This window comes from Plutella xylostella, chromosome 6, assembly GCF_932276165.1.
Source record: "Plutella xylostella chromosome 6, ilPluXylo3.1, whole genome shotgun sequence".
NCBI lineage: Eukaryota > Metazoa > Arthropoda > Insecta > Lepidoptera > Plutellidae > Plutella > Plutella xylostella.
In genome coordinates this window covers 7,240,623-7,267,372 of record NC_063986.1, presented here as the reverse complement: position 1 = coordinate 7,267,372, position 26,750 = coordinate 7,240,623, and the positions used below count along the sequence as shown (strand labels likewise).

The following is a 26,750-nucleotide window of genomic DNA, read 5'->3' as shown; positions in this document are numbered from 1 at the left end:
GACTCGGATTTTAAGTGTGAAAATTGTTTGGAGGGTAAAATACATCGTTTGCCCTTCAGTACCAGTGAAAATAAAACAAGTAGATCATGTGAGTTGATACATGCAGATACGTGCGGCCCCATGGAGGTGCCGTCCGTGGGAGGATCCAGATACTTCGTAATTCTGAAAGATGACTTCTCTAACTACAGGTCAGTGTACTTTGTTAAAAGCAAAGATGAAATAAAGAAGTGTATTGAGAACTTTCTGTACAAGGCCGAGAATATAACCAATAATAAAGTACTGTGCTTTAGAAGTGATAATGGTACAGAGTTCGTGAACAGAGAAGTACAAAATCTGTTTGAGAAACGTGGAATAACTCATCAAACCACGGTTCCATATACGCCAGAGCAAAATGGCAAGGCGGAGCGAGAAAATCGAACTCTAATAGAATCAGCACGTACAATGTTGTGTGCGGCAGGGCTACCTAAAAAGCTATGGGCAGAAGCTGTTCATACTGCAGCATATGTACTTAACAGAACAAGTAAGAGCAATGAAACCGGAAAGACCCCATATGAAACCTGGACAGGCAAACAATTTGACATTACGGGACTTAAAATCTTTGGAAATCCTGTGTATGTCCATGTTCCAAAGGAGAAAAGGAGAAAATGGGATCCTAAAGGGGAAAAAGCAGTCATGGTTGGCTACGGTGAAGATGTCAAAGGGTACAGAATATACTACTCGGAAAAGAACATAGTTGAAGTAAAAAGAGACGTCGTATTCCTAGACAGAGGAGGTGAACTACAGAAGGAGCAGTTAGTTATGCTGGATAGTACTGTGAAGGAGAAGGATGGCACTAGCCAAGAGCATCTTGAAGACAGAGACGAGAAGGCTGAGGATCAAGGAAAGACCATGGAGATAGAAGGAGCACAGCCTGAAGAGAAAGAGGTAGAGGGGAACCTTAATGTGTCTAATGAAAGTGGCAGTGTGTACATACCATGTTCCAGTGATGACGAATCCAGCAGCAATGATAATGAAGTAGTACAGACACGCGAGAGGAGTACTCGAATAAGGAAACCTACTACATGCTACAAATGTAACCATGTCTATGTTGAGGGAAGTGAACCAAAGACTTACCAAGATGCAATGCAACGGAACGATGCGAGTAAGTGGCAAGAAGCAGTTCAGAAAGAGTTGAATACTCTCAGGGAAAATAATGTATGGACTGTTTGTCATAGTGAAGAAAATGTGAGCAAAAAGACTGTTAGTAGTAAGTGGGTATTTAAAATAAAAAGGGCTAATAATGAATGTGAATATAAAGCCAGATTAGTGGCGAGAGGATTTGAGCAGTGTGATGCAATGGAACTATGTGATTTATATGCACCAGTTGCTAAATTGTCCACTTTCAGGTTATTTGTTTGTATAGCTACTAAACTAAACTTGCCGATCTATCAAATGGATGTAACAGGTGCTTTTTTATATGGAGAAATTGATGAAAAAGTGTATTTAGAATTACCAGAAGGTGCTTATGTTGATAGTAAAAAGATTGTAACATTAAATAAGTCATTATATGGATTAAAAAAATCACCTAAATACTGGAACAACAAATTTAACTCTGTCATTACAAAACAAGGCTTTGTAAAATCTATGAGTGATCCTTGTTTGTATACAAGGTGTGAGGGCAGTGCTCGCACATATGTTTTGTTATATGTGGACGACTTGCTAATATTTGGAAATGATAATAAACAAATTTCTGACCTTAAGTCGTTATTGAATAATGAATTTAGAATGAAGGATTTGGGATTGATTTCTAATTTCTTAGGTATTCATGTGGAACAAAATTTAAATGCAGGAATTACTGATCTTAATCAGAAAGAGTATTTAGAAAATGTATTAAAAAAATTTGATATGTCAAATTGTAAAGGCATTTGTTCACCAATGGATCTGAACTTTAACACTAAAATATTAGAAGACAACAATGATTCTGTGTGTGATAAAAACATTGAAAATAAATGTAGACAAATTATAGGTTGCTTATCTTATGCTGTGTTAGGAACAAGGCCGGATTTGTGTATCGCTGTATCAATTTTGAGTAGGTATCAAAATAATGCAAATAGTGCTTTATTAACTGCTTTAAAGAGAGTGTTAAGATATGTAAAATATACACTAAACTACAAACTTGTTTACAAATGTAATAGCGACTTATTATTTGGATATTGTGATGCAAACTGGGGAGGAGACCTGAAAGACAGAAGGTCGACCACTGGCTACTGTTTTAAGTTTGCAGGTTGCTTAATTTCATGGTCATCTAAAAAACAGGCCAGCGTCAGCCTTTCGTCTACAGAATCCGAGTACATAGCCATAAGCATGGCCGCTAGTGAATCTTGTTGGTTAATTAATTTGCTTAAAGATTTCAATATAGAAAATGTATGTCCTGTCACAATGTTTTGTGACAATCAGAGTGCCATAATGGTAGCGAATACTGAAAGTGTTAAAAGATTAAAACATATTGATATCAGATTTCATTTCATAAAAGAGTTGATTAAAAATGGAAAATTAATGTTAAAATATATAAAAACTGAAGACCAAACCGCAGACATGTTTACAAAAGCATTAAATAGAAATTTATTGTCAAGATTTATTAAAAACTGTGGTTTGTATGAATAAGTTTAATAAATACCTAACTGTAAGGATTTATTACATTGAAGGGGGGTGTTGGTAGCAATGTAATTAAGTTGTCTATGATTTATGTTGGCAACACTTCTTCTGCTAAAAATGGCCGTTACTGTGTGTGTTATAAACTTTCTGCTTTAAATAAATAAAAGTTGGTGTTAAGCTAAAACATTGTTTTACTTATATTTCAATATTAAGCACTCTAATTGCTGATACTGTTTGCACTACTAAACATGTTGCGCTAAAGTCTTATTTTGACCTTGTAAAATTTCAATTCATTTATTGTAGCATTACTGCTCAATTTTTAATTTATAGCTTTGAGATTTCGCGTGGTGTCAATTACGTGTATTAGTTAGGTGCGGTTAAAATCCCAAAGCGATATGACAATTGGTTTGGACGTAATAAGCTTTTTTAGTTTTTCAGTAATCTTGAAATATTTTGTAAATCTATAAAAAAAAAAAAAAACTAACATTGCTCGATATAATTTAAAGCCAAGAAGAACATTTACACAAAGTTTCATCCATGTGCGTCCACGCGTTCAGAAATTAGAAAACGTTCCCCCAGCAAAAAATGAGATAACTCAGCATCCGTAAGATACACAAATTCGGCTTTTGTACACTCATTGTACACAAATTCCTACCTATCTCGACGTGTATCATTTATATCGCTACGACAACTTTTTTTGCTGGAGGAACGTTTTCACACTAAAATCTAATTTTCCTCGATAGTGTCCATATCTATGGATACACAAATTCAAAATTTCGTGCACTTTGCTGTTAGATGATACTCTGATTCTGGGTATGTATAATTTTCAATAAAATGATACTTTTTTGCTGGGGGAACGCACACGCGAGTCCCACGGGAAAAGCTGGATAGGTGCATACACCTACAGTGTACCGTATGAAATACCTACTCCTTAGCTAGATAGCAGAACATGAAAACGGCGTTACAGCAGACAGGTATGTACGCATATACATACTAATACCAGAACTAGCATTAAACACCTAAACCACACCAACAACCCTATAAATACAGTATAGCAACATTTCAATTCTGTGAAATTGCTATGCTTTTAAATTACGGGTTCTGAAAGAGTGAGTACATTATTCAAAACTGTATGGAAGCTGTAGATGACCTAGGGTACACTAACTAATGAAATGCTATGAAGAAACTCAATTATACATGTATATAACTAATATGTAAGTACCTACCGAAAAATACAAATATTCAAAGTTGTTGTTGTTGCAGTCCTATGGCACCCCAGAGGTGCAGAGGGTCTCCACTAACGTCCGCCACTTCCGCCTATCTTCGGCTGTACTTTTGGCCTCACTCCAGCTTAGTCCAGCGGCTCGCAGCTCGTTTTCGACGCTTCGGCGCCATGTTTGGACAGGGCGTCCCCGGGAGCGCTTGCCATTTGGTGGCCTCCAGTCAAAGGCTATAGTTGCGGCATTCGTAGCTCCTCTCCGTACAGTGTGCCCAATCCATCTCCACTTTCGCTTCGCAATTTCCTTGCCGATGGGAGATTGTCGGCACAGCTTCCACAGATCTTCGTTACGTATTGTCTTCGGCCAGAAAACGCGTAGGATCGACCTGAGGGACTTTTTGACGAACACTTGCAGTTTGTTCGTCAGCCCTTTCGTCTGTGGCGAAAGCCACCCTTGGTAGATTATGTAACCATGGTAGTTTTTAATACATTTCATCTAGCACACTTTGTGCCGACCTTTTGGCCCACTATAATCTTTTACCGGACTGTGCACAAGGTAAGTTGCGTGACGGAAAGACAGGATTGTCTATCCCCGCAGTGCTTGCCGATGGTAACCAGCCTAGTGTCAAATTGGTCTCTTTACCTGACACGCCTTATGCCGCAATTTTAGCTGAATTTCCTAGTATCACACGCCCACCAGGAACTACTCCCGATGTTAGTCATTCTACTTTGCACTACATCAAAACAACTGAAGGATCACCTGTCACCTCTCGTCCTCGCCGACTCGCGCCTCATAAGCTTCGCGCCGCTCAGAAAGAGTTTGAACAAATGGTCCAAGTTGGTGTTGCTAGACCATCTAGCAGTCCTTGGTCTTCCCCACTTCATCTAGTCCCAAAGAAGGATTTCACCTATCGTCCCTGTGGTGATTATCGTGCCCTCAATGCTCGCACAGTTCCTGACAGATACCCAGTTCGTCACATAGGTGACTTTTCCCATAACATAGCTGGTTCGTCAGTCTTTTCCACTGTTGATTTAGTAAAAGCCTATCAACAAATCCCCCTTTTTGAAAACGACATTCAGAAAACAGCCATAATCACGCCTTTTGGCCTCTTTGAATTTCCATTCATGACGTTTGGACTTCGAAACGCTGGTCAAACCTTTCAAAGATTCATCGACGAGGTTGTACGTGGCCTAGATTTCTGTTTCGCTTACGTTGATGATATTTTGGTATATTCCAAAGATCCCACAGAGCATGCCATCCATCTCAGAGCACTATTTCAGAGGCTCCATAACTATGGTGTGGTCATTAACCCATCCAAATGTGTTTTTGGTGCTGACGAGGTAACATTCCTCGGATACCGCATCAACGCTGCTGGCACCAGACCACCTGAGGATCGCATTCAAGCCCTCGCAGACTTCCCTCCTCCTAAATCCGTTCAAGGAATGAGACGTTTCTTAGGAATGCTTAATTACTATCGACGCTTCCTACCAAATGCTGCAAAATATCAAGCACCACTCATAGACGCCGTTGCTGCTACAAATAGCAAAGGTGCCAAGCCATTTCCTTGGACACCTGACCTCGAACGTTGTTTTGATGAGTGCAAAGCCAGTCTCACTACTGCAACCACACTAACACATCCCGATGCTGAAGCTACATTAGGCCTTTTCACAGACGCATCTAGCACCCACATAGGTGCCTGTCTTCAGCAGCGCAAATCTGAGGATGACGACTGGATGCCCCTCGCATATTATAGTAAGAAGCTTTCAGCGAAACAAGCAGAGTGGCCCGCATATTATCGTGAGCTTCTCGGTGTGTATGAAAGCGTGCAACACTTCCGCCATATCCTGGAAGCTCAGCATGCTACGATATATACGGACCACAAACCTCTCATATACGCCTTTATACAGTGTCGTGAGAAGTTACCCCCATCTCAACTCAACCAGCTGTCGTTTATAAGTCAATTTACGACTGATATAAGGCACATCAAAGGAGAAGACAACGTTGTCGCTGACGCTATGTCACGTGTTGAAGCGCTCTCGCTTGAAGACGACTATCACAGTTTGGCAATATCCCAGGACTCAGACCCTGAGCTTGCTAAACTACTTGCATCCCCGTCTTCCTTAAAGCTCACTAACGTTTCAATACCCGGCACAAACGTCATCCTTTGGTGTGACAACACAACGGGTCGACCTCGACCTTATCTCACACCTTCTTTCCGTCGTCCCGCATTTGACCGCCTTCACAACCTTAGCCACCCCAGCATGCGAGAATCCGTACGCCTGGTGTCTGACCGTTTTGTGTGGCCACTCATGAAAAAGGGCTGCAAAGAATGGGCCCGGACTTGTCTTCAATGTCAACGCAGCAAGGTAAGTAGACATGTATCATCACCTCTTGGACGTTTCGACCAACCTTCCCAGCGATTCAGACATGTCCATATTGACATAATTGGTCCTCTTCCTCACTCTGACAACTATACTTACTGTCTAACTGCAGTCGACCGTTACTCACGTTGGCCTGAAGTCTGGCCAATGTCATCAATCACCGCAGAAGAAGTCTCCAGTACCTTATTGACAGGATGGATTGCGCGTTATGGCACCCACCACAATAACTACCGATCAAGGTCGCCAGTTTGAATCTGACTTGTTTAAACGCCTCATGCATTTATGCGGTATTAATAGGATTCGTACAACTGCTTATCACCCTTGCGCTAACGGTATGGTGGAACGCATGCATCGCCAACTTAAGGCGGCTTTGATGTGCCACAACGAAACTTGGTATAAAGCACTACCATTGGTGCTCCTCGGCATACGATCTTCGCTTAAAGAAGACCTTGGGTTTTCATCAGCGGAACTGCTATATGGCGAACCTCTCCGCCTGCCAGGAGAACTTCTGACACCTTCAGAAGAAACCACCAACGTAAGTGACCCTTCTGACCTTGTAAATCAGCTCAGGAAGCGCATTAATGTAATGCGTCCGAAGCCTGCATCACACCATGCTAAGCCATCGACCTTTGTATTCAAAGACCTGGCCACTGCTTCACACGTGATGCTTCGTGACGATACCGTCCGACGCTCCATGCAGCCTCCTTACTGTGGTCCTTATCGTGTCTTGCATAGAAGTGATAAAACTTTTACGCTTGACATTAACGGAAAAGAGAATACGGTCAGCATTGACCGGCTCAAGCCCGCATACATTTTTGCGCCTCCTGATACTGTTCCACTTTCAGCCAATCAAGCGCCAGCTGGGCACTCTCCTACTTCTCTTCCGGCCACTCCACCAGATGCGCTTATTAATTCACCCGCATCTCCACCTCATAAAACTGCTCCTCAGTTACCCCCACCTGCCCCTTCTCGGCAAGTTACCACTAGGGCTGGTAGGAAAGTTAGGTTTAGAGATATTCTAGACTTATAAGTTTTACCTATGTTTCTTTTGATATTCTTTATACTTTTGTAACACAATATGAATTTTATATGTTTTAAATGATCATATTCATTTTGTTGTATTTTTACAAAACTTTTACTACTTTATTAAAGATGAAAATATTCTAGTTATGTTAATTTTAAGTTTTATCTTGTCTTCTTTTGACTTATACCAAAGTATGTGCCATTGTTAGTATGTAAGGTTGAAATTTTACCTATACTCTAATTTTTAATTCCGCGGAATTCTGACATTTCATTAGTGATACCACTAAAAAAGCTCTTCACCGAAAAAAGGTAAAATTTGGATCCATTTAAGGGCAATATTTTTTTAAATGTTTTCATAGAAAAACATAAATCTAAATATTTACTTGCTCAAGTGAAGTAGGTAATACAAAAATAACAAAAGAATTCAATACTAGCTGTTGCCACGAGCTTCGCTTCAACTTAATTAGTTTTCCCGTGGGAATTCCGCGATAAAAAGGCTACTTTTTATCGCGGAATTCCCTGGATTATTATATGTTACCTAACCTATTATGTGTTAATCCAGGGTGTCAGCTAACTCCATTCCAAATTTCATTAAAATCGGTTCAGTTGTTTTGACGTGAAGAAGTAACAAAGGTACACACATACATACATACACACATACTCACAAACTTTCGCATTTATAATATTAAGTAAAATCACGACCCACGACCATTGTATCGAATTATTTTAATTACTTTATTTTATTCTTTAGCATGGCATCACTTGCTACTAAATTCAGGGATAACAAACCTTTTTAATCGATTTCAAATAAAAGATTCTCAATTCGGTAAGTACATAATATGTTCGGTATATAGGTACCTATGTAAGATTATTGGAACTGCACCATATTAACATATGATAATCCATTAAGCCTAATAAACAAATATGATTTTTTTTATTGTGTAAGTATGTTTATATGTTTGTTGGTATGTATGTTTGTCCATGAATGTCTCGGAAACGATTGATCCGATTGTTACTATTCTTTTTTAGAGTTCCGTACCTGAAAAGGAAAAAAGGAACCCTTATTGTTGTCCGTCTGTCTGTCACCACCCTTTTTCTCAGAAACGGTTAAAGATATCAAGCTAATATTTCATATAGATGTACATAATTATGAAATTAAAAGGAAAAATATCTCAGGTAAGTAGACTTGTACGGAACCCTCAGTGCGCGAGTCCAACTGGCACTTGGCCGGTTTCTTATCGTTGACCTTTCACGTTGTGATAGTTTGTTGATTTTTATAAACGTTATGGAGCCACAACCTGGCCCTTCCCAGGAAGCGGCCCCATCTGACAGAGCACAAGAGTCAGACTTTCTCTCTCCCAAAAAGAAGCGTCCTCATGGTTCTTTTGCGCCTAACGTAAAGACCATCATTCTAAATATTTGAAAAATATAATATAGAAAATTGTCCGCATACAACTGATGTTCAGACTCGTATTGAAAAAAGTACCCAGCCAAAAAAGGTTTGTGATCTCTGACTTGTCAAAAATTGATAACTGTCAGAATTCCGTGAGATTAAACATTAGAGATTAACTACTTTTGTAGCATTATTTGTAAGTAGTACTTAAATAACCACTTTTATTTACTGAAAAACAATTCTTTTACGTTTTGTGTTTTATTGTTCTGTATTTTATTTTGTGCACCGATTTTGCATTACCTACCGTGTATTAATGTTTGGTAATTCTATTAACTATTATATTATTTTTTTTGTGTTGTTTAACTTCGATTTTATAACTACTTTTTCTTATTTTTTGTATGACTTTCTTTTCTCCGTAGGGGGGTGATGTGGCGAAAGCCACCCTTGGTAGATTATGTAACCATGGTAGTTTTTAATACATTTCATCTAGCACACTTTGTGTCGCCCTGTGGCCACCCTAGGCACAGCGGGATACCCCGGGGCTCGCTCTCTTCCCGCGACATCACCAGCCCGATCGGACGTTCTCATTTTCACTCGTGTAATTAGTGTTAAAATAAATGGACTTGACATAGTAACAACTAGTTTCAGTTATATCAAATAACTCCATACGTCACTCTTCACGTTTCGCAACCAAAGAGCAATACGGACTTCACGATGGAGTCGAAGAGGGAGATTTTTATCCGCCTTGTGAGCACATTCGAGTCCCAAACAGGTTTGAGCTGGGCAAACGCAGCCTTCGCCTTCTTGATCCTGCTCTCTATATCCTCATCTGCTCCTCCCTGACGGGTGACCGTGCTTCCGAGGTAAGTAAATGCATCGACCGAGTCCAAGCGTTGGTCATCGAGTGTTAAGGCGTCCGAGGTTTTAGCCTTGATACGCATATCGACTGTTTTGCGTCGGTTTATTCGCAGACCCATTACTCTGGCTTCCTCCTGCAGGTGTGCGAGTTTCTCTTGTAATAGGTCGAGAGTTGGCGAAATCAGCACGATGTCGTCCGCGTAGTCTAGGTCCTCTAGGACACCTGAAGCCCAGCTTATACCTCTCGGGATAGCAACCACGTTCCTCATCACATCGTCAAGGAGAATAACAAATAGGAGCGGTGACAGGAGACATCCCTGCTTGACGCCAGCTGAAATGCGTATTGGGGCCCCAAGCTCTTTTTCGTGTACGACCCTACATGTACTTAATATTCAAAGTGGTTACCTATAAGTACAGTACAATATTTAAATGAATAGGCACTGTTACTTTCGGTTCGGTACCTTACTAAAACTATAGCTCTATTAACGACCTATGAGTTATACTAGCTGTGTATAAGTAGAAAAGTTAGGTAGGTACCCAATTAGAAGTAATGGCGGAGAATTGATGAATGAATAGTACATTTACCAAGGACTCGTAACTGGACGTTTATATTAGATAGAAAGAACACAGTAATTCTCCTTTGACTATTACACTGCATTAGTTACCAATACATGGGTTATCTACACTTAACTTACCATACAAAGTAAGGAATCGGGTGCACAAATCTGTCTTTTGATAGATACCTAGGTACTTACAATGTACCTACCTACAATCTACATTATAGCAGCAGCTATATTTATACATCCTCTATTACGTCTGTTGCGGAAATAAAAGCAAGCTAGCTGCAGTTTCACTTTCGTTTTATCAGCGTGGAAAATCTGCACTCGGATGCTCGCAGCGGCTCGGCGATGCTTGATTTGATAAATTACCTGAAAATGTCTCAGCTACTTACTTTCCTATGTAAATACCAGTAGATACCATCTCTAGGAGAAGATATACCTACCTACTGTTGTGGTAGAAACATTTTAGGGGTAGAAGTTCCCCTATGTACCGAAGAATTATTGTAACTCAGTAGGTACAGAATTGAAACTCAGTACAGCAGCAAGAGGTTTAAGTACCTTGAAGGTAGGTTGTAGGTAGGTACCTTGAAGGTACGTTGTACCTAGGTAGGTAGTCATTAATGAATTATATTTATAAAGTACATCGGCAAGCTTCCGCTGCACTATAGTCTCAACAGCACAGACAAGCTCGAAGTATCGTCACCGCCGGAGCCGCAGCTACAGCCTCGGCGTCGACGGCGGCGGCGCGGCGGTGGGGTGGCGCGAGGTCGGCATTCGGTTTTTGGCGCGAAGTGAAAGTGCGCTCGGTGGTGGCCGCGGCTCGCGGCGCCACTCCGCGGACTCGGCGCGGCCGCGGCCGACACTCGGCCGGCGAATCGCTTACGAAATAATGCCATTGAGTCGCGGCTGCCGAATTCGCCAGTGACAGTGGTGTGCGCGGAGATGCCGCGCAAATAAATAGTGTTAGGTAATATTCCAGAGCGCTCTCAACCTCGGAACGCCTGCGACAATGTGCCAATGGAGATCAGTGATAATACTGTTCGTGATCCTTGTTCTAAAGCAGAATTCAGCGAAGGACTTGTGGAGGCCGGGTGCAGATTCCTTGAAGCAGAATGTGAGTACAATTCCCTGCACCCTGAGTTACCCTGCACCGATGCGGCGGCGGCCGGCTGGTGGCGCGGGCGTCGGTGCATTGACTCGACGCGTGCACTTTTACTTTCCGCTGTCAACGTGCTGCGCTTCTTGTTGGGTACTCGATACTTTGTTGCGATTTACGATGATTATTTATTGATGGCTGTAAAAAATATTCCGCTGAAATATTGTAGATGGTTCACGTATATAGTTACTCAACTAAGTTTCATCAATATTAGTTAAGTATATAAGGATATCTAAGGTAAAATATACCTAGCTCCATTTAGTCTATGCCTCCGTTAATGAACAACACCTACCCACAATATTATACCTATGGATTAGCAGTTAGGTAAAAGTAAATAGGTACTTTATAGGCACTACACTCGTACTACGTAATTATATGAATGTGCATAAAAGTATGGGAGGATAGAACTATCAGCGAACCACTAATTACCTGTCAAGGAAACGGATTCACTTTCGCTGCTTACGTAAATGCTTCCTATATCTGTGAGACCGACCCCTCGTATAAATAATACCTAGTTCATGATTTCCCTAATTCAATAGAAATAGTAAATTTATCTTATGCCCTTTATGCCCCATTTAATATTATTATGGAAGGAAGTAAACAGACTGTTTTCAATCTGACTATAAAAATAATTCAAACGAACACTAACAAATACATTATGCCTCGTCATTATCAGGTAGTTAAGTACATAGAAAATTTCAATAATGTACCGGACTGTTAGAAATATTCGGATAATCTTCACATTCACACAGCTATACCTAAGCAGCCAATTCTTTAGTTCCGGTTACGTAAATTGTATCAGTATATATGGTTATACAGCCTTTACTTCCACTACACAAAAAAAACTAATGAAGTGCCTGATTAACCTACATATTTATTCATCAGAGATATTGCAAATGGTATAAAGTTAACTATTCTATAAAACTTAAGTATGTAAATACGTTAGGCGATCTCAAGTAGTGATACTTTAAGTTATATAAACAAAAAATAATCTAAACTTACTTGAAGTAGTATCTAACTAATTTCATATAAAATTAATAAAAGGAACCTAACTTCTCTTAAAGAATACCGTTTATGGTTCAAATCCAAGTCTCCATACAAAACGAGACGACGAGCTTTTTCGAGGTCTCGCGTTGAATTCTTTTGTATGAAGCATCTACAAACCTTTTATTACAAATATTTATTTGTTTATGTTAATACTATTAATTATAAATACCTACTTTGTATTTATCTTTTTACTATCAAATTCAAGTTATTTTCAAGTTTTGCTGTATACAATATATGTTGGATTATTTCCACTACCAAAGACCTGACAAAGGCAAACTAAAGTCAGAACTCTTTTGTGAAAGTATTTTGGAATTGGAAAGTGTTTTATTTGGAACTTATAAAACACAATAATATTAACAAAACGAACCGCGGAGAAAATTAAGCGCATTGAACTGGAACTGTTGTACCTAACTATCTATCAATAGTAGGTAAGTACTTCATAAAATAATTCTGTGAAGCAGTTTACGGGTTTTATGCTATTTCCTTGACAAGTAAAGACTCTATAAAAGGAAACATAATTATGTATCTTGTTACCAACCTAGCTAGGTTACCACTTTCATTACCACTAATAAAGAACTAGAATGAAGGAAATCCTGAACTATACAAGTGTAGGTATGCAGTAGGTATCTATCATGGGCAGTCGAGTCGAGCTACTCAAAAGTACAGCCGGAACCACTTTCTAGGGTATTCAGTTTTAACCCTCCACGCAATCTGATAACAGTTGTACGGTTGAGAACTTACACAGTATGAAAGTTGAACCGTTGTGATGTATGGGCGCAGATTCACAACAGATAGCTAGGTAGGTTACGGTTCCTAATTAAAATATTTACAAAGACGGTTCGTATTTTTTAAATAAAATGAAATTAAATTTAATTAGTTACACTGTCTAGTTCTAATGTTAGTTAATTCGATAGCATTGATCAAGAATGGTAACTTAAACGGGCAAACTATGTGATAGTGAGGAAAAAATATATAATTTCTCTACTTGTACCTATGTATATGTCGCAGGCATCTGGTTTAATCTCCTTTTTGATTGATACACTAGCCCGTTCATTGGATGGCGCTACTCAATTGTATGACTAGGCCGAACGTTGATTGTAGAAGCGTCACAAAACATCCAACTAGTTAGCTGACTTAAAATCAGTCAGGTGGTGAACAAAACAAATATGGCATCTAACAGCTAACAGCTGACACAAAAAGCACCTATATTGTTAGTTTTTGGCAAATAAATAAGCTTTAAAGTGCGTTATTTGTGAGTATTTACTGTGAAGACATGGATTTACCTATTATTACGCGGCGGACGGATAGTTTCAAAGAAAAAATTGTGGCGAAACTGGATAATTATGAACAACAATATGAAGGTACGTTTATTGTTATTGTTTAGTTAATTTGTGAGATAAGAGCGTTGTAACATAGTCTTTTTGTTGACTCTTGTCTGGTCATGTTCACCCTAACCAGACATTACAAAGTTGCTATACTATATCCCATTCAACGACTTCGCTGAATGACGTTCAGTCAAGACGTCGAACGTTACAATCAACGACTTGAGGAGTTGTCCTTTAGTCATACAACTGAAAAGCGCCATCCAATGAACGGGCTAGTGGTTCAATCAAACAGGAGATTAAACGAGATGCCTGCGACATATACATAATAAAAAAACACTTAATTGATTTCATGACACGTAACTACGTACCTGTAAAAAATATGAAATGAGCACTGAAAAAGAAGAGGAACGCTTGTATTGTCAAGTCAACCCATGCTGAGTATCAAAAGCATCTATAAGAAGCAATTTTTCTAGGCAGCTCCACATCATGTAAACATTCCATTGTTCTTCTTTATCAATTGTTCTCTAACAGTCAGTCGTTTTTCACCCTTGACTCGAAGACATTGAACTTAAATCATTTATTATACCAATTACTAGTTTCCTAGAGCAAGGTCCGATTTCAAAACGTTCAACTATTTATCAGCTCGAAGGTAACAGCGATCACGCCGGTGACCTAGTCCTGACCTAGTCACTGTCGTCTGCCATCTTCTTTCAGTACGATTTTAGAAATTTCTAGACTTCACCTACTTAGAGGTATTATAGGTTTCAATGATTTTAGGTGTTTATTGCATTTGTATTCAATATACAATAGCTGCGTAGTAATAACCATTTTGTAATCTTAACTCAATAAATGCATTGTAGAATTGGAACTTTTTAATTTGGGTAAAACCCAAGGATCTTAAGAAACTGTAAACTTATAACAACCAATAACAAGACCTGGGCTTATAGCTCCCATTAACTCCAAACAAAGACGTTAACAAATAGCCTATTTACAAAAAACAGTCTTACATAGCTTATCTATGTATGTACCTATACCTAGGCTTTGTTTTCATAATCATTATCATCACCATGAATATTCGTAAATTAGAATCTCATTAGTTACCATCGTGTTCTCGCTTGACATAGATTTTGCGAGGGCAACCTTAGCCTCATTAATTTTATGTCACCTGTTACCTAAGTAGATGCCACAAAAGACTCGCTGTATGTTACGCGTTACGACACACATAATGTTACGTGGCCACGGGGGAAAGTGCATACAAACGATCGCTCATTCTCATTACATATTCGGTCAATAATTTATACGTACCTGTTACGTGGAATGTCGGACACATCAACTTATATTATACGAATATTATAAGTGCCTATGTCGTGTCACTTGTGTCTGTTTGTATATTGATATGATAGTTAATACAAACATCATGTTGCATGTAAACCCTAAAAGGTATGAATTTACAATAAAATTATTACACACTAATACGAGTACGTACCTACGTAATACGCATGCTGATTTGTTTCAACAATTGAAGACCTACAAACTACAAACATACCTTAAAAGCCAGCAAGGACGCTTAAATTGCTTTAAAATCCTTGTAACCCTCATGCTGCCTATAAAAGTCAGTATTTTATTGCAATGCCCAATTCAAGAACTAGCATTGACATTAACATCTGGGTCCATGAAGCGATACATGACACAGTTTCCAGATTACGCAACTGCATTCACCGACTCTGCTGTGAAAGTATCCAGTTTTGAACTTTATCGCAATTAAGTTAGTAAACAAAGTTTATGTAAGCGTTTCCGGTGTAAATACATAACTGATAGTAATCACACACGTCACGTAAACACGCCATCTAGCAACTAAGTAAACGTATCCACATTTGTGAAAAAATATGATTGCCACTTAACTAAGCGTTCGTGAATTGGTTGAAAAAATTCCTTGCATTTCGGGGGATTGAGTATTTTTACTTTGAAATTTAAATAATGTTGATTAATTAGGTAATTATGCGATGAAAAGTATATTTATGTTATAGGTATCTGAGGGCACGGTTATATACAGGGTGACTTTTTAGTCATTAACGAAATTTTTTCCATGAGTTAGGTATGTACAATAGAGTCGATTTCAATGAAAAAATTAGTAGGTAAATTTTTCATGATTTATTTTTTTTGTATCCCGAAATATTGGTAAAATATGGTCACTGAGTCACTGAGCAATAAATGTTAAAAGCGATAGGTTTCTCACGATACAAACAAAACGAAATTAGACCTTATTGCCGCCATAAACCAATAAACTCTCGTTTAGCATGAGAAAGGGGCGGAGCTTCATTTTGCAAAGGATGCCGCCGCTAATGGGTTATGCGTCATCGATCTGACGTCAGTCGCCTGCGCACCGCCGCGTCACACGTGTCTCTGTTTTGTTTACTCAAAAACCTTTTTTCTTTCGACGCGCGCGCACCCCGGGCCGACTTGTGTTGTGTTTGTGTGTGTGTGCTAAATGTATTCTAACCAAGAGTAGAAGTAGGTATGTCGAAGAGTCCCAAAATCTCGCAGACCTCAGAAATAAGATAATTGTCGCTTTCGAGGAAGTGAAAAATTACATTGTGGTGTTAAATAAATTAAAATACAATGAGTTGAAAGTGTTGTGACGTGCCAGACTTTGTGTAGATGTGTAGAAGGTACTCCACTTCGAACAATTTGATACTTCATCAATTGTTCATCACTTACAGTGATTGAGGAAGTGTGTGCTAATTACGGTGTTGCGGTAAGGTCCCCTTGGATTTGGATTTTTTATTGCAATTTGACGGTTCTAACCCCTTGAAAGTATGGGGAAAATCATTGAGCAACTTATGAATTTATTTGAAACTAGCTGTTCCCGTGAGCTTGGCTTCGCCTTAAATAGTTTTCGTGTGGGAATTCCGCGATAAAAAGTAGCCTATGTTCTTTTTCAAGGACGTGACCATCTGTATACCAAATTTCATTCAAATCCGTTCAGTAGTTTTGGCGTGAAAGAGTAACAGACAGACACAATTAGGTACTTTCGCTAAGTTAGGATTCGCGGGCAAGTGGGCGTGGCCAGACGCGCTACTCACGCTACTCGCGCACGGTGACCATGAATCTTGGTTTTCTTGAGAAAACTTTGAGTGCCAATATCTTATAATTTTAGTACTGAAAGGTACTGAAAGAAAATACACGTATGTTATATTTTTAACCAAGGAATGCTATATTAAAATTTCGTTAGTGATTAAAAAGTCACCCTGTATAATTTTAGACATGGTCACCATTTAACACGAACCGAATTCGTCTTCAGCTTAGCTGGAGCCTCGAAATTTCAATTTCCTTAACCCTCACACACCCAGCCTGTAATTATTAAACAAAAATTTTCGTGATTATCAAAGATCTGCCCGTCTGGGGATCGAACCTGGGACCTTCTTCATCCAGCCGTCGACGGTTGCTCGTTGTTCCCCATTAGCGTGATCCCAATAAAAAACCTATTGTGTCTCGCGCGATATCGCACTTTTGGTTATGTTACGCAATGGCCCGATGTGGTGGACTGGCTTAGTCCTAAATCCTAGAAACAATGTATAATAGGTGGCGCTAAAAGCTTACCCGATTACTGAACTGTTTTGTTTAGTAACTAAAGCTTTCTGTAACTTTTCTATGAATAAGGGGTATGACTGTATGTTCCTTGTCGGTGTTCCAGGCGGGTGGTAACCGCACGGCGCGGTTCCTCTTCGACGCGTTCTTCGGCCTGGAGGTGCCGCTGCTGGAGGAGCAGAGCGTCGAGGATGACGAGGAGCAGGACGGGACTGCCGTGAAGGACTGCTCTTGTGGTAAGTGTTGAGAGAAGCTTGGATGTAGAAGTAATAATGTCCTCCTAGCCGAATTTCGGCCACGGCGGCCAATCTCAATTGAGATCAGCCATCTACGCAGGAGTAGATTATAGTGCCCAAGTGTGTGCGCAGTACACAGGAGCACTCTCTGTTCCATCACTCTCATAGCCCAATGGGACGGATTGACCGACACGACTGGAGAGAGCTAGGCGCAGGACCGACTGCTTTACATGCCCATCCGACAGCATGGATCGTTTCACTGTTTCGGACATCAGGTGATAGGACATAGAAGGCTTTCTATGTCCTAACCAAACTTCGAACCACAATTTAGAAACACAAATTGATGGTCCCACCCGGGAATCGAACCCGGGACCTCTGGGTCATGAAGCGAAGCTTCTACCACTAGACCACAGAGGCAGTTGGATGTAGAAGTATAGGAGGTAGATTGACAGTTGTTTGTAAGTGGAGGGTGAATGCGAGCGGATTAAGCTGCGTACACACCGGCCAAACGAACGCCAACGAACGGCTTTCGTTGACCTTCGTTGCTGCAATCTGCCCTGTATTATGTATGATAAATATCTATGGTTGGGAGTTCGTTGGGTTTTCGTTGGGCCAGTCTGTACGCAGCTTTAGATGCCTTTAGTATATGAGTTAAGGGACAGTTACATGAGTATACTTAAAGCAGCAGCAGCGACGACGGCCAAGTGTTGAAGATTAAGGCTGGCTATAAAGTGTAACTATCCTAATACTATCATTCTTGTGACCATAAAAAATATATCTGAATAGAAGTTTTACTTGATAACTTAAATATACCCAGAAAAAACCAGGCAACAACGTAATGAATGACGCACCTAGTAGGTAATTAGCAATCTTCCCGCACTGTGTAATTTAGAAACCACTTTGTCAATTTGTAAAAAAATAATGGTGGCCCTGGGTTTTCTGATCAAACAGCACAAGTTTAAGATTTTCACAATTTTAACAGCATTTCACGTTCACATTTTAGCGTGCGGCAGAGCAAACCCGCTTCCTAGAAAGCTGGGTAAGTTATATCTGTGTATAGCACGACCCGTAGTACCCACTGTTCTTGCACGATCCATGTATATCTGTACCCATATCTATTCCTACTTTACTTCCTCCAGCATGCGGTATAGATTGAAGTCTAACATTCGTACTTGTCTTTGGAAAATAGAATTATCTTCCCTATGATAAATAAGAATGAAAAGACTTCAAAAATAATGTGCATGTATACGTATTACCTATTGTGTTCCACACTAAATATGTAAATCCTTGTGTTGTACAAACTGTGAATTACCTAATTGTGTTTTATATTATATTTATAGTAGTTACTTGTTTAAATACCTATCTACGTATAATATAGTGTCATTGTATAAGGTATTTTTTCAAATATGTATTTCAGATAACCTATTGTATAATTGCCCTTTAGGTACCTATCCTGGAATTCTCTAATGGTTGGAACCTTGGAACTTACCCATACTGTAAATATTAGTTCAATATTTTACTATTTATGTAAAATATAAACTAATTTTAATTTATGAATACTTACAACTTATTGTATTGTGGTTCAGTAGTTGAATTATTTATTAAAATTAAGTAAAATACTACGTAGACTAACAATTTTTTTTAGTACCTACCAACTACCTATATTCGTTCCATAAATGCTTTATTCCTTTGGAAAGGTGCTGTTCATCGATACATAAGCGGCTGGTTAATATTAATCATCTCAACTATTTGTTTCACGGTGAACACCAGCCTATTAGTTAGTAGCATCCCCAATAATGTATGTCCATTGTATTGTACTAATCAAATTTGTGTATGTGTGTGTGTATAATAAAGAAGGTAGGTAAATCTACCTACTTGGAATATATATGTTTCTATAGTAGTGATTTAGTTTATTGCTATGTGGTCAACCTAAGAAATGAAAGCTGAAAGTCAATCAATGGTAGGATGTCGTTATCGCATCATCATCATTAAGCAAAAAGTTCAGTTCAGAAAAAACAACAGCAATTAGGTGAAAGTAAAAGTTTTGTGTGCGAAGCGTGCCAAACTGGGGCTTCGGCGATCGTGATCATGTTTTTTAAAACCTTTTTTGGCCAAATACCAACAAACAGTTTTAATTTTGGGCTTTCGAACTACAAACCACTGATTTATGTAGGTATATTTTTTAATTAAATAAAAACATTAGAACACTTTTGACTATTCCAATGCACTAGATAAAACACAAAACTACTGCAAAATTTTCTTTAAAAATTCTTTGCTCTATAGGATCTATATTTACATAAACTAAACGTTCAAATTGCAATAATTCTCTGAAAACTCAATTGGTGTGAACTAATAGCTCACAACTTAGTTCATAAACTAAAAAAATGTCTGTTAAAATAATTCTACTATCCAAAACTAACCAACCCCACTTCACACCATTCCAGAGTGCGGCGGCCCCAACCAGGAGAACCGTATCGTGGGCGGGCTCCCCGCCGGGCTGAACCGCTACCCGTGGATGGCCAGGATCGTGTACGACGGACAGTTCCACTGCGGCGCCTCGCTGCTCTCCAAGGAGTATGTGCTGACTGCCGCTCATTGCGTGCGCAAGTGAGTATGGTACTCAGCACCACCAACGGCACCAGCACATTAGCGATCAATAATCCTTAAGCTGCATCGGCATTCGGTGGCAGTAACTCTGCTGCGTATGAAGAGTGGGGGTTTTCAGTACGTTCCCGTTGCCAGGAAAGTATACCTGTCATAATGAGCAACTTTCATTATGGCATTAACTTTAAAATCGCTGCTCTGAAGCTGTAGCGAATAACGATAAAGATACAGTTTTCTCCTGGACATAGACCGCTCACAGACTTTGTCTTCCATACTCATTTATGTGTCTCTCATATACCTTTGTTAATTGTGTCGTGTGTCTCGATGTCGAGTCTCAGGTATCCTTTTCACTGAATGCATTTGCCTGCTAATTCCTAGCGTCGATTTCCCTCTAACAAAAAAATGTAAGCAAGTTGTAACTTACACGTAATCTAATTGTTACCACCGTTGTATAGTGACAAATACATGGTAATAATAGTTAGTAAGTACTCACATACATACGTATTACAATATTTCAGTATCGGGATAGATAAACACGCAACATTGCGTTTCAGTGGCGGTCTCTAAACGGTTCCGCCTTATTACTCGCACTTCGCTACAGCTATATTCCTATTGTACATATTTACAAAGCATGTGTTTCATCGCTAATGAAGCATATAACACTTCATCATTCACCGCCTGCCACGGCCTAGGTCAATGTTAAAGTCAGGATATAACAGCTGGCGCAGTAAAACATTTTATGAATATACCTATGTATTTGATTTATGTAGTTAAATCAGCACATTTATTATAATCTTTAAGTTTAATGATGAGAGACAACAGAAAATTTAATTGAATGGTTACTTCGAGTAATGTTTATCAGTAGATGTCACAGATGAAAGTTCTACACGCGTTGATGTCTAATGTATGGCGATGATAGAATGCGTAAAGAGAATGCACATTTTTTTGTCTTGTTTTTTCAAATGATTGTTTTTACTGTTAAATTATATTAAGACAATAAAAGACTACTCAGAGGTTCAAGGTACAGAAACAATTTTCAATTTATAACTGGCCCTGTTGTCGTTTTCTCATTCTATAGCCAAAGAACGATATTAACTGTCCTTTTGCACCAAAACTTACACCTCTTACCTCCCCCCCAGGCTGAAGCGCTCCAAGATCCGCGTGATCCTCGGCGACCACGACCAGACCATCACCACCGAGAGCTCGGCCATCATGCGCGCCGTCACCACCATCGTGCGCCACCGCAGCTTTGACGCGGACTCCTACAACAACGACATCGCGCTGCTGAAGCTGAGGAAACCAGTCACCTTCTCCAAGATTATTAAGCCTGTGTGTCTACCACCAACTGGTAAATAGAGATCCTTTTGTTAATTGAAAGTATTTCCGTCCATAAATCCTACGGATTAGTATCACATGGGTCTTTGGTGACCCCGACATGATCTTGTAAGTATTTGTGACCAGACACCCTACGAATTAGTATCACATGGGTATTTGGTGACCCCGATATGATAATCTCGACGAGAGCTCGGCCGTCATGCGCGCTGTCACCACCATCGTGCGCCACCGCAGCTTCGACGCGGACTCCTACAACAACGACATCGCACTCTTGAAGCTGAGGAAGCCTGTCACCTTCTCCAAGATCATTAAGCCCGTGTGTCTACCACCGACTGGTAATAAGAGATCTGTTTTTTAAGTATTTCTGAGCTTATAACCTACGGATTAGAATCATAGGGATATTTGATGACCCCGACGTGATTATAACGACGGAGATCTCGGCCATAATCAAGCCTGTTTGTCTGCCGCCGACTGGTAATTCGAGAACTATACCATGAAAGTAGTTATATCCTACGGATTAGTATAACATGGATTTTTGGTGACTCCGGCATGACCATCACCACCGAGAGCTCGGCCATCATGCGCGCCGTCACCACCATCGTGCGCCACCGCAGCTTCGACGGGGACTCCTACAACAACGACATCGCACTGCTGAAGCTGATGAAGCCTGTCACCTTCTCCAAGATCATCAAACCCGTGTGTCTACCACCAACTGGTAATTATGGAAATCTATCCTACTGATTAGTGTTAAGTACATGGGTCTTTGGTGGCGACATGATCAGCTCGACGGAGCTTGACCATCATCAAGCCTGTTTGTCTGCCGCCCACTGGTAACTAGAGATCTGTTTGTGTATTGAGAGGTTGAAAGTATTTGCGACCTGATATCCTTCGAATTACGATTACATGGATTTTTTGGTGACCCCGACATGATCATTGCGACGGAGAGCTCAGTCATCATGCGCACCGTCACCACCATCGTGCGCCACCGCAGCTTCGACGCCGACTCCTACAACAACGACAATTCTGAGGAAGCCTGACACCTTCTCCAAGATTATTAAGCCTGTGTGTCTACCGCCGACTGATAATTAGAGAACTACTCGTTTAGTGGGGGGGTGGAAAGTTAGGGAAGGGTTCGGCCATAGGCATCTTCTAAGTAAGGATTGAACTTAGGTGCGTAATACCGCCACCGCAGCTACGACGCCATTGTTGGTCACTATGCCGCACGGCTCTCTACCTCTATTCTGCAAGAACATACTCCAAATCCTCTCTTACTCGATGATAAATGCAACAGATAGCCGCCATTTCAGCCCTAACCTTTCCTCATCAAGTCGCGCAACGTTGGTTCTATTTTACACCGTATTCCCTTGAAGAGACCTCGAACCTCACTCATAACGTCAATCTTCTCTCCTTCCAGTGTTCGACCCGTCAGGCAAGGAGGGCATCGTCGTGGGCTGGGGCCGCACGTCCGAGGGCGGGCAGCTGCCGGCCGTGGTGCAGGAGGTGCGCGTGCCCATCCTGTCGCTGCAGCAGTGCCGCGGCATGAAGTACCGCGCTTCTAGGATCACTAGCAACATGGTCAGTTGAAGCTGTCATTGAGTTCAATTGTAAAAAGTTCCACCTGCCATTGACTTTCTATATGTCACTGAAATTTTGCATTGTTTGCATTGGGGCACCCACTATTGTGACATTTAACAAGTGTTTGTCACCGACACGGTTAGAAAAATAAGGAGAAGGCATTCTAGCAAGTTAACTATGATCGTTACGAACCTTTCCAGAGCAGTAGTTAAATAGGTACGTAAATAATTTATTCAAATACAGAAAATCGATGTGCAATGTCAAACCGACAGGCGTTTCTCGGACAAAGTATAACCTGAAGGGATTAAGATAATAATGCTTAAAATATTATACACCCAGGCTTTTCTGACATTCATTACAAAAAAAAGTGTCCTAACGCCTGACGTTATAGAAGAGATTTGTAACGATTTTTTCAAAATATTTACCTAGGTAAGGAGGGCAGAGATTCCAAAACCGTGCGTCTTTGTTTCATCTATGACCGACGGATAAGCAACTATAAATATTACACTCACTAGCAATGAAAAATATCTTTAATGTGCTTTTTATATTTATTCATACAGTTGTGTGCGGGCCGCGCGTCCACGGACTCGTGCCAGGGTGACAGCGGCGGGCCCCTGCTGCTGCAGACCGGGGACAAGTACCAGATCGTCGGTACGTTGCTCAGACCAGTTTCAACTCTCATTTTGTTCAGTTTATGATAAAGCAGTAATTTAATGGCTTATCTTAAAGAGCGCTTTCAGTTCCGGTACGAATCACACAACCGCACACTGCGCTCTGCTCACAACTTACGCCTAAATATTCCTCCCCATTCTACAAAATTTTATAGTAATTCGTTTACTATACAGGCGATCACTTTATGGAATGATCTCCCATTAGACATCCGTAAAGCACCATCATTGGCTTCATTTAAAAGAATGTTGAAGGAACACTATCTTAGTATTTAACTGCATATGTTGTCTTGTTTTTGGAGCTCTTATATTATATTATTTCAGACTTACGTATATATATCCTATTAAATCTGATTATTATATTTATGTAGGTCTATGTAGTCTATTATAAAATATATATCCTTATTTTAGGTATATAAGTATACATGTAAGTTTATAGATTTAGTTTGTAGGGACTTATAATATATTAACTAAATCATTATTTAAATTTTTCCTTTACATTTCTTTAGTACACTTGACCCCTCTTTAAACAAAATATCCTTCCACCCTAAGGTTGTCTTGAAAAAATCGCTTTAAGCGATAAGACCGCCATTTTTGTACATATTTGTTAGTATTTAAGTTTTTGTAAGTTTCTTTTATGTGTACAAATAAAGAATATTCTATCTATCTATCTATCTAATGGCGCTTATTAATGTTATCATATATTATCATTCAGATATCACTCACTTGTTAATGGTTTTTTGGCCTGAATAACAAAGTCTGAAATAAGTTTCAAGTTGTCACTAAAATTCTTCCTCTTATTATCACATCACAACCATCGTTCTATGAGAACTGATGATCCGGCACTTTGTCAAGATACTGTGAAACAGTAGGCACTAACTAAATGAAGTCCAAAAATATCGTCTGAAAACCTCTTGCCATATCCTAAAGTAATAAACACCATTCAATTTCAGGAAGTGTTATTCTTATACTGCAATTTCTAGTACGTAAACATTTTAACCTAATTTTTGTAATTCCAGGCATAGTATCGTGGGGTGTGGGGTGCGGCCGGCCCGGCTACCCCGGGGTCTACACGCGGGTCACCAAGTACCTGCCCTGGCTGAGAGCGAACCTGCGGGACACCTGCCTCTGCGCCAACTGATGCCGGCTCTCCGGAGAAACACCACTTCACTTGTGTAAATTTTGTGTAGACGTAAGAAGCTATTCTGAAGCTATAGACAATTATAACTTACGATACGAAACTTAAGATAATGCTATTAATTTGAAAATAAATGAAATAAAGCATATAATAATATTGTCGCAGGTCTTAACAGAACGAAATATTGAGATTGCTTAGCTTCATTGTAGTTTTAGTTTTGCAAAGTTTGTAAAGTAAGGAACTACCCCGTAAATAGTGTATTTAAGTAGTATTCATATCTGTTTTCTTTTTGTCAAAAGGAAAATCAGATATTGTATTGTATAGTATAAATAATAATATAGCGTGCCTACTCTTTGACCGATAGTAAAGAGGAGCTAATGTAGTGACCAAGATAATTTCTCGAGATATTGTTTAGGTTATTGATGTAGAGTTTTTGTTTAGGTAGTGCCAATTCATCGTGTGTCATACATACATAAGCACCAACATAATGTCAGATTAAAAACGATATTAGTGGACATCGGAAGCTTCGATTTCAAAACGATTAATGCCAGTTTTAGTTCCCACAAAATTTAAAACTTTAATTTCAAATGCAATCCAGTTTACCTTTTCTGACAATAACTTTACTTTAGGACATCGAATGTTTTATCAAGCTTTACGTAGAATTTAGTTTATTAATGTTTTGGTTTTAATGTATTACTTAATTTTTACATTTATTATTGTTATGTATTTATTTTAGTCTTTCGAGACAGGCCGGTGGTGCAGATTACCAATAGAAATAAGAAGAGATAATATGAATTAAGTAATATTATACTACCTACTTAAGTGTTCAGATAGAGATAGTCTAGGAAATAATCGGTTAAATCTGAAAAAAAATAAAAATAAGTTTTATGAAAAAAGTTTCAGACTCCTTTGGTTATTTTGGCCACATGGACATAAGAAGTTAATTCATAACCTACATTCGTCCATAACTTTATTACGCTTAGATTACATTTCTTAAAATTTTAAATCTGTCTGTATAAGAAAGTGTTTTGTTGTTTAATTAAATTATAGCACAAAATAATAACTAGTATAGTCATGTTTAAACAATTCACAAGATTTGTTTCTTTATGATATTTTATTCTATATAAATACGTAAGTTCTAATGTGCTACACTTTAGTGGCAATCTTAATTAGTTTAAATAATTTGTTAAATAACTTTACTGTAAACTTTATGAGTCGTTGTTTAAGTCTAGGCGCTAATAATTTAAAATTAGAAATAATTTGTATTAAGTGAACGCTCTTAGGCTGCAACTGTGATCTTCGTCACCTAGTTAATACGTTTTTAATTTATTGCTCTCTTAATTTATTGTTAGTACTTATAACTAGTTGTTATTAACAACATAATTTTTATAACTGTTAGTTTAGTTTAAATTTTATTAACTATTTAATCGAAGCTTTTTTGTTGTTGTATCTGTTATTGACAATAATGTTATGATATTTTGAATAATGGTGCAAATAAATTATTTTTTTGCCTTTATTACATTCACCTGTTTTACATACCACATCACATCTTAACTTATTATATAGGTAATTAATTTTGTAATAAATCAATTAGTGATTCTTCATTGACATTCTCGTAAGGTTTAGCCCCCCGTGTTACTCCCACTTAGTCAGTTAGGTCACTCCCAAAAAGGCCACTGTCCCCGACTTCCTTCTAGCCACTATTGATTATCCTAAAAAGGTTAGTCTCCTGCCACGGAAAAGTTAGCAATTAACAATCCGCAACATCGCTCGCTTGTCAAATGTTATCAGACAGATGTTTGACGGGCGTGCGACGATGCTTATGGATTGTAATATTAATTAATTGCTAATGTGTTGGTGGTGGTTAGGTAGCTGGCCCTATATCATTCAATGTTACGTTTACCTGTCTGTGGTCCACACAGCTTTGAAACCTTCTAGCGCAACAGCTTCCGGATCTTCGACAGATACGTGTATGACCGAATATTTGCTAGCTCTAAAACAGCAGAACA

At 39.2% G+C, this 26,750-nt stretch overlaps 1 protein-coding gene across 1 annotated transcript; it reads left to right on the top strand.

Moving 5' to 3' along the window:
• The first annotated feature begins 120 nt into the window (after positions 1–120).
• On the top strand, positions 121–25,624 carry LOC125488416 (serine protease 33-like). Its single transcript, XM_048621842.1, has 9 exons — positions 121–324; positions 631–924; positions 17,292–17,421; positions 18,425–18,460; positions 19,866–20,028; positions 21,165–21,373; positions 22,775–22,935; positions 23,496–23,586; positions 24,623–25,624. Exons 1-9 carry the CDS (start codon positions 121–123, stop codon positions 24,742–24,744), a joined length of 1,410 nt encoding a protein of 469 aa, XP_048477799.1. The 3' UTR covers positions 24,745–25,624.
• The last annotated feature ends 1,126 nt before the right edge of the window (positions 25,625–26,750 follow it).